At 43.8% G+C, this 9,947-nt stretch overlaps 1 protein-coding gene across 1 annotated transcript in view; it reads right to left on the bottom strand.

Annotated features, from left to right (window-relative positions):
* The window catches only part of AUTS2 (activator of transcription and developmental regulator AUTS2), a 582,970-nt gene that overhangs the window by 27,455 nt on the left and 545,568 nt on the right, over window positions 1–9,947 (bottom strand). Inside the window, 2 exon segments of the mRNA XM_035900525.1 lie at window positions 1–2; window positions 4–172. The exon segment at window positions 1–2 is cut by the window's left edge and continues 184 nt beyond it. Coding sequence (XP_035756418.1) covers window positions 1–2; window positions 4–172 — 171 coding nt within the window.

Below are 9,947 nucleotides of genomic sequence, written 5' to 3' on the forward strand. Positions count from 1 at the left end.
TGCGCCACCTGAGGACAAGGGTCTTTAGGCACCACAGGCTCAAGTACTGGGTCTTTACTGCTGTCCTGGCTCTTCTCTTGACTCCTTTCTAATCCTGATATTTTCGGGACAGCTGGGCCCCTAGCACCAGGGTCGTCATTTTCAGCTAGTGCACTGACTCCTAACTCTTTATCTGCAACAACAAAAGACACAGATAAAACAGTTAAGTGTGCAGCAAAACGGGCAAAAGCAAACGAATGGCTGCGCCAGAGCCGCGCTCCGGGCAGTTACATTTTGTTTTCATCAAGGATCGTGCCAGCATGAAACCGCATCCAACCCAAGGTCATTTCCAGCAGCATCCCTAACCCTCAAGCCCTTCTCCTAATACTTCTCTTATTTTATTGCAAGGAGAAAGTTCGGGGTGTCTTCATTAACATATAAAAAAAGCAAGCACACAAAAGATGAGCTGACTGCAGGGGTTCAAGTGCTCTAAAAATCTCAAGTCAGGCTTCCCCCCAAACCCCCACCTCTGCCTTTGGGAAAATACCAGGAGGGGTTGTGTTTTGCTTCCTTCTGTCTCTGTAGCTCAACACACACTGGGCTCACTGTACTTGCCTCCTGGGTCTTGTCTCCTAGGGATTCAGTTCCCAGCTTTCCCACACGACCACACTAGCGTTTCATCGATTTTTAAGAAAAATTACACTTGCACAATAATCGCGCGGCTCCCAAGATGCGGGGCCATAAAACAGCGCTGATAAATTTGTGAGTGTAGGTAATATCATCTGCATGAGTATTTGGCAAAATCAATCCCTAAATGATCACATAAAAACCACTGAAATTATCTACTGAATCACGCAAGCCCAAATTGCTGCAGTGCGAGGGGGAGAGCTCTGCGGGAAGCCAGGCTCCGCTGCCTTCCCTGCCTGGAGAAGTGCTTGTTTTCTAGGCGCATCCTTCTATCCCTAATTACTATTATATGTCTACTGTAACGTCTCTATTGCCTGGGCTGCCAGATGAACAGAACAAAAAGGTTAAGGGAAATAACGGATTTTTGCCGCCATTTTTCTCTCAGTGATGTTAATTTTGGACATTGCTTTTCAGAAGAACGGCCAAAGAAGTTGAGAAGGCAACGTGATTAGTCCTGAGTTGGGGGTTGGACCAGATGGCCTCTAAAGGTCCCTTGCAACCCAAACCATTCTATGATTCTATGAATACGTTTTCTTTGAAGATATGAGAATCAGACCACACGCTCTGCCTGTGAATGTGTGCATCCCCTTTCGCTGCCTTTCCCCAGTAAATCTCTTCCAAATAAACCACTGGTAGAGAAGCGAGGCCTTGCTTAGCACCACTATTTTCGAGTACCTGTACTCTGCTATTTCTGCAGGAACAAATGCCATACGAGCCCTGTGCCTTATCACATGAGGTCTAAACCTTATAAAACACTCAGCAGTAGGAACATAGGCTTTTTTGGGTTGGCTGGCCATGGAATGACTTGGGTTTGTTTTCCAGCTCTTTAATGAGTATTATTATAATTGTAACGTTTCCTACAGTGGAGTTTTGCTCACCGGGGTTCTACAGCAATTTCCCATTTGAATCGCTCCCCAAAAGTTCTGCCAATGAATTTATTTCACAGAATCCCAGCATGGCAAGGGTTGGAAGGGACCTTGGGAGCTCACCCAGTCCCACCCCCCTGCTCAAGCAGGCTCACCCAGAGCAGGGTGCACAGGACAGCATCCAAGTGGGGGTTGAATATCTTCAGAGAAGGAGACTCCACAGCCCCCCTGGGCAGCCTGGGCCAGGGCTCGGGCACCCTCAAAGTAGCACAGCATGCTTTTGTACATCCCCCAGGAATGTTGCTGACCCCAGACTGGAAAAGGCAATGCCTGCGGCAGGAGCGGCATTGAGGGTAGCACTGCACACACTCTGAGAAGTTGGACTTAACACCTTTGGCAATCACAGAAACGAAGCTTAAGGGAAACATGCAAGAGTTAAAGGGGCTTGGGACAAGCTTATGATTAAAAAAGTACACAGGGTTCTAAATACGCTTAAGACAGAAAAGCTTTGCTCGTTCTTCTGCCAATTTTAGGGGGTAAAATGAATAAATGCATACTAAAATAAGGAAGAATTGTTGACAGCCACATTGCTCAAAGCCTGCAGTAACGGGGTGCAGATAACGATGACGGGGAGCGCACTCTGCCAGTCCAGAGCCCGGGCGCACACAACAGTGTTTGCCAACCCTGGCAGTGCTGGAGCTGCCAGAGACGGCCTGGCAGAGAGGTGTCAAACACCTATCATTGCTTGGGTTTAATTTTATGCAGAGATCCCAGCAAAACATGTCGGGCCCCTGTTACCGAGTGTTTTACAGGCCCTGTGCAATGGCGACCAGCCTGGTAAAGTGGAATTTGGATTGTTTTAATACTTTATGGACAAGAGATGGGGAAAAAACCTTTGGGGGGCAAAAGGGAGGCAAATAGGAGAAGAAGAAAGAGAGAGAGAAAAAGGGGGGGGGGGGGGAAGTAAACAGTCGTATTTGATGAGGACGTACTTTAATCAATTCTGGAGTATGCAATCTGTAACAGGCACAGAGCCTCCTCCACGAATTTGGATCAGAAGACTATGGGGGCAACAGCAGGACTCCAGAGGAATAAAAATAATTACTCTGCTGTATGCCCAAGGTCTATCTCATTGCAATTAAATTGCAGGTTATAAATAAAGGAAAATCCATTTGCATTAATTCTTTGGATCAATCCTGTTTGGTCAAACATTATTAAAAGTTAGGTGGAGTGTGATCACCACATGTGTTAAGACAGGTCCCCAAGGAGGAAGGAAATGAGCAACAGTTTGTTCAGGAATAGGTGGATCTATGTTCCTAGGCCTTACGAGTGGAAGAGTTACGACATTTTTGTTTTTTGACAGAAAGTCATAGTAATTAGGACTTTGAGGGCTTAGCCTTGTCATTAGAAACTCCCTACAAGATGAACACACAGTAGGTGGCCTGAAAATCCTGCAAGAGGTGATACTTCCAAACCTACGGGGAACGCCTTGCACTCAGTGCATTCATTAAATCTTTTCATTTGATATTTTTAGGATCTCTCGTGTGTGTAACATTTATTCAGCACAGCTCGCTGCTGGGGATTTTGTTCCTCATGCAGTCGCTCCTCCTCCCCTGGAGAAAACGGCTACGAATCCCAGCGTCTCCTGGGTATTTTTTGCTGCTGCTTACATCTTCATTACACAGCCCCTGAAGTACCATTCCTGTTAGTTCGCAGCTTAGAAGATGCTGTATTTAGTAAGATAATGTTATTCCAAATGTCAAACACTGAACGCGTGCACAGTTTCTCCCTCGCTCTGTCTTACACCATTGCACCTACCCTCTACACCAAATTGGGACCAGATGTCCAGGAGTCTCTCTAACCCCAGCATGCCTGGCACACGCATCCCTGCACGGCTGGTAATTATGATATATAAATCAGAAAGAAATCTTCATCCCAGAGTATCTATTTAAGGAGCCGAAATCCCACATCAGTGATGAATGCTACCAATTACATGTTTCATAAGGAGCGCTCAAGTCTTCATCAACAGGGCTTCAAGGTCATACATACAAGATTGCTCTTTCTCTACCAGTATGTCTTTGCATATCACCATATTTCTGAACGTTGACTGACTAGCTTGGTGTAAAAACTGAGAGGAAAAACATCCTCCACGACACTACGATACAGACAACCCAGCTACACAACCTCCTGTGTGTATACATTGTAGGGATTCATTTCCATTCCACAGCTAATGGAGCAAGCAAGCTAACTTTGTTTGATGGCAGTCTCCATACTCTATTTTGGATAAAGTAAAATTACTGCATCGGTATTCAGAAGAGCAATAACTGCGATGTAACTTCTGTGCTGACACAGGCTCCCCTTTTTCCACTGAGTTGATATTGCATCCAGCAGCAGTCAGTCTTTTTACCGAAAAAAGAATAAAGCCATAATTCGATGCTCTTTGAGGACAGAGGAGAAACATTGGCTAAGCTTGTCCCACACAGGCAGGACACGCAACTTCCATTATCTTCCTCTCCTGTCTTTGCCCTTTGATGTGTCTTAAATCTCAGATTCCGCTATTTTTCACTTAACACCCACAGCCTGGGGATCTCAAGGTGCAGGACTCAGTCCCCTCCAAGTAACACAAGTGCAGTTAGCAGTTTGCTGTCTCTACGTGCTTATTACTTGGTTGGCTCAATAATGCCAGAGGAGCAGACAAGGCCACACTGGGAAGACCTGTAAGTAAACCAAATGACTGCATGTGAACTAGAGAGACTCCGTAGCTGGGAGTTTACATTATATTTTATACACATTCCGTGAACATACACATATACACATGCACTCCCATGTGTTTGTATACATGTATGCTACGTGTAATACATATGCATTTATATTAACACCCATAGCGGTTATACGCATACACATCGTTAACAGAGAAATACACAGCACATGCAAACACTTCCATTGAAAGACAGGGATTTTTATAACGAACACAGGTTATATGCAGCGTTCAGCTGAAATGCCGTCAACCTCTCTTCCTAACGTGCAAACCAGTAAAATTTGACCTAAACACTGTGTTCTGGCTCCTTTGTACCATTTGGGTGATCCAAAAGAGCTAGAGGATGGCCAGAGGTGGCCAGTTGAGAACATCCAGCCACAAGACAAAGCCCAACTATTCTCCTTACAAAAAGGCCCTGTTGAGAGTCACCAAATTTGAAATTCCCCGAGATTTACCAAGAACAAACGTTCTAATTTTGCCTGGCCAAGTGTTGCCTGCAGATAGGTTCAACATGTTTGGTTGCACCAAAGACCATAGGAGATGCTAAGCCAGCACAGGGAGTTTCAGGATGAGAGCTGGGGCACCACCAACCTGCCCAGGTCCCAAGTGGCAGCCAAGGACGTGTGAACTGGGCATCTCTGACCTGACCTGGCCATACTCAGGCAATTAAATCTCCTTAGATGACGTCCTGCATGATGCTGTCAACTCAGAATGGCCAACCCTTTTTCCTAATCACAAAATCATCCAACTTTTCCATGTCTAGGTCTGGAATGACTGAGTTTGATTTGGAAACAAGGCTACAAAATACCCTGTCACTCCTCCTTCCCTCCATGTTACAATTCAGCCTCTCTGTGTCTGGCCTGGGAGTAAGGAGGCATCTTAAGAGAGCAATTCAGAATCAATACTGATTTTCCATGCCCTTGAGGGGATTTTGGATTAAGTTTAAAGTCTTTATTGCACGAGTAGGAAAATTATAGGAGTTTGCAGTGTCTTGCAGCATTATCTTTGGGATTGAGCATTCAGCCTACCAAGGAAATCTTTTATAGCGTTATTTCATTTAAAAAATAGCATTAATTTTCTTTTACTACTTTGGTAAGTACTTTGATAAGTTAAACTCTTTTCCTGACAATATTACCTCTGCCTAACTAAAATTTTCTTCAAACTTCTTAATAAAAAATTACATCTTTCAAAAAATATAAACCTATTTTCTTCAGTTCTAACATGGGTAAGTGGGCAGTTGGTGCAAACTGTCACAACCAATACAGACCGTCACAACTTCTCTGAAGTCAATGGAATGCAGAAAACATGTATATACCCCACCAACCACTGGCCCTGGGAGGGATATTTCAACAAGCATTTTACAAGGCTTGAAATAATTAATCAGATTTAAGACCTGATTGTACATTTCATATTGATTAGACATTGGTCAATGAAACATTTGGATAAATAAAGGCAGATGACAGAAACTATTACTGCAAAGGCTGGAGGAGGTTGTTGGCTACACCAGCCAACACGTATCATAACGGCCCCAGAGCAATTCATCTGTTGTACTGGATACACATGATTTGCTAAAAACAATTTTCATTTTTAGCACACAGTCATCTTTCATCCTAATTTCCAAGGACACTAACAAAGTATTTGATTATGCAAATTAAAACCATGCATTCGAAAGCATGGTTACTAGCAGCTCTGTCATCTGCTGATACCAATTATTCCACAGTAAGCAAGTATTTAGTACAACTGAATAGCAAGACTTGTGACACACTTTGTACTTAATTATAAAACAGAGAAGAAAATCATTCAGGACAAAAGATTTTGCTACCTCCTGTTAAAAATGTTTATCTTCTGCGTTGAAATGGATTTAATTGTCAACAATAAAGTTGCAGATCAATGAAAAGAAGCACTTAGTGGAATTGCACAAGATGTTGACAATTCTTCAGTCACTGAGCTGCTTCTGGCCTTGATTTGAGAATGTAGAGTCCTCCAATATTTCACATGAAACAATTTATTTCATCCAGCTGTTAAACAGAACATACGCCATAAATGTAACTCCTATATCCTGTACACTCTGAGTATACTATTGAAAGCACTTGATGTTTGATTTTTTTTTTTTTAAAGCACCTCTTTATGTAGTAAAAAAGAATGGGATGTAGCTTTCTAGAGGAAAGTGAAGTACAGAACATCCAAACACTCCTCTCAGAAATCATCACGTTTTACTCAATGGGAAATAGATGCATGCAGCTGTAACATCCTAGCAGACCCTAGGAGAAAGCAACACCATGATAACCCAATCCTGCTTCAACACACACGCATACACACGCATGCACAGGCAATGGTTTATTCCCAATACAGAAAATCTCTTGGCTTTCTAACCTTCCCAGTTAGGAAGCAATAAATTATATCATTAACTATGCAACTGCAAAGTATTCAGTAGCCAGCTCCCAGCACCGGAGTGCTTGTTGAAGGGGACTTTCCTCAAACGGGCTGGCAAACTTCCCACCTGGGAAGTAACGGGAGATATTCTTTAATAACAACCGGTTTGAGCCCAAAGAGCATTAGCTCCCTGTTTCCATTTCGCATTTTAATTAAAGAAATCCAGGTCTCGTAATCACAGTATTTGTAAAGCTCACCTAGTCTGACAGACACATGGACAACGCCTTACTGAATCAGGCCGAAGGTCCGTGCCTCCCACCACGGACTGCAGCCAGCCCAAGATTTTTCCAAAACAGGTGTAAAAACCTGGCAGCCAGCATACATAAAGCAACCTGTCCAACCCATGAGATCTCATGCTCATCTCTGGTAAGACTGGCTTATACCCTGAGATTTTCTTCTTTTCTTAATGCCTGAGATTTTCTTCCAAGATTTTCTAGGACTGTGGTAACATGGCATGGGCTTGCTATGTACATAAATCTCAGGTCCCTTCTAAGTATTCTCAAGTTCTTGCCCATAGCAGTAAATTTCTTAGCATGTCATACGAAAATATTCACACAAGGTTGTCATTTCTCATCTTTTAATTCCACTTTGCTCTTGTGAGTCGGTGAGAAAAAGACTTCTCTGCAAATGACCAGTATCACCCGTTCCTTTACAAAATTAAACTCCTTGCCCTTTTATCTCCTTCATAAGTTTTTCCACTCCTATCTTCCCAGTCTTTCTTCCCACGAGACTCTTCCCACGTCTGGTCCCATTTTGTTATTTTTCTGCTATCCCATTGCACATTTTGCGCTTCTGCAACACTTGCTTTAAGAAGCAGCTGGCCCATACTGGCCAGCCCTCGGCAGCTGCACCGCTGATTTGTACCAAACCATTTTCATCCTCAGCATATTATTCACCACCCCATTTCTCGCTCACATCCTACGTAGCTGTTCCCAGCCTGCAGCTGCAGACACGAGCGAAGGTCTGCACTAACCCACCTCTGGTAACACCCAGCTTCTTGTCTTGACTTATCCCAGCTACTCCAGAGCCCCGTGAGGTCCATAGGCACCTGCAGGTTTTGGGTTAATGTGCATCGCTTCGAGTTTGTCTAAACTGGCTCGGTCCCTTGTTCTCTCAGCCTGATGGTTTCACTACGGTTCCTAACAGCTCTCTCCAGCTCCAACTACTGCAGATGCCCTCAGACCACATGTACCTGCCACTGTTTGCCCTCCTGTCTTTCACGTTGACCAACTCAGGACAGAGGACTCGAGGGTTCAGCTGCCCTTAAACCAATGCCGCGTCGCAAACAGATCATGATGAAAACAACCCAACTCTTTGCTTTCCTTTCTTCAGCTGCATTTTGCTGCTAACAGTCCTTTGCTTCTTGCTTCCTAACAAATGAGCTTCCACAGCAGCCTTTTCTTCAGGATCTTCTCAAAGGCCTTTTGCAAGCCTAGATCAATTACGGCAATTTGAATGTTTGCTATTTTGACATCCCAAAGAAATTAAACCAGCTCAGTGAGTCAATGCACCTCTCGAAATCTTCTGAGACGCAACCTCCAAGCATGACCCTCCAAGCACTCTGAAAGCACGTGCTTAATCACTCTGCTGACACAAGGCCAGCCAGGGATGTGTGTGTCTCCTTTGCTGGTGCTGGGAGAATGGGGTCGGGCTGCCTGTCGTTATCCCTAAACCCCGCAACCTGACAAGCTCAGTTCCAGAGCACACACAAAGGGAGTGGAAGAAAACTGCTGACAGTGAAGACCAAACCCCTGGAGACTTGGGCCAAGATGCAACAGTGAAGCCCTCCATCTCCCAGAGAGGAGCCGGCACTTGCAAAGGTCTGCCCGGTCCCACATCACTTTGGTTTGGCTTCAGAAGGCGCCTTCCCCTCTCCTCCTTCGGCTATTGCACAGCACCCACTGACCTGCCTCAGGGGCAGAGCAGAAGCGTGGCGAGAGCGTGTCAAACCTGCTAAGAGTAAATGAGGTGGCAGTACTGGGTACTAACCAATTAAAAACCAAAAAACCCAGCACGGCTTAATAATTTTCTCCAATTATCAACAGGGAATGGATAACCTTAGCACAAAGTTAGCCCCATCATGGGGTGAGCGAAGAAAAATATATTGGGTTCATCTATCACCCCCCTTCCTTACCATCAATTTGCCATGGCCACGTAGCTGCAATATTCCCTCAAATGCTCCTGACATTGGCTCATCCTGCTCATATGTGACAGGATTACCTGAATGAGCTTGAACAAAACCAGCTTTCAAAAGCAGCTTGAAAAGTATCACCTTATGAACACTGATCGAATTTAGCATGACAGCTCAGTTTAATATATGAAGGACAAAAGAGATCTGTGTGATACGTTTATCCAGAAAAATAACACATTTATTCCCCCCGAGAGGTGTCATACCCATAACTCAGCAGACACATAGCCCTGCTTCCTTTGTGAATTTGTTCTTCAGAGCCAAGATTTTTCTATTCTGTTTTTAGAGTCATGATGTCAAATAAGCAGAGAGCTTAAAAATGCCAGTGCCCCTCTTGCTAACTCTAACACGAAGCTCAGCATGACCATGACGATACCTACCTTTAATTACAACTATTTTAGCTCATTAGTGTCTACAGGAAAACTTCGCTGAGCTTACACATCACAACTCCAGCCATCAGTGTCACTTTACAGTATTCTTACGCTTGGCACTCTTTTGCTCATGTTTCCAATGCCACAGAGAAAAATATGGATATTATCCAACTGTCTGCTCTAACGTAGAACTGCTTCAGCAGAATTATCCTGGTCTAGGTCGTATCAGTACAGGTAGACATGAGATGTCAATGTTCCTGGTCAACACAGGGTCTCATTAAATGTGTCAGTTATACTTGTCTTGTAAGACCAGAATTTCTTGTATTGAGCTAAAACACGTCCAATGAATTTATTTTAAAAGAGGGAAAAAAGGGGCCAAACTACTGAATGGGTTCAAATATATAGCCGTAACAACCGAACACCTACCACTCCATTTTGCGTTTCATTGCTTTGAGATCGCAGTTACTAAAAGTTTTTCTTTGTAGGTAAACATGACCCTGCATACCAAATTCCTCCTGTGTGGGACAGGAATAGAGGACTTAATAGATTTTATAGAAATTGCAATAGAAAAGAAAACAAAGTCGAGGAAAAAAGCATGATACTGTCAATGGCTCGTTGGCATGTACCAGTTTTGTTTTTTCATCATTCTATAGCATTTTATAAGC

This window comes from Egretta garzetta, unplaced genomic scaffold (assembly GCF_000687185.1).
Source record: "Egretta garzetta isolate BGI_Z169 unplaced genomic scaffold, ASM68718v1 scaffold108, whole genome shotgun sequence".
Lineage (NCBI taxonomy): Eukaryota > Metazoa > Chordata > Aves > Pelecaniformes > Ardeidae > Egretta > Egretta garzetta.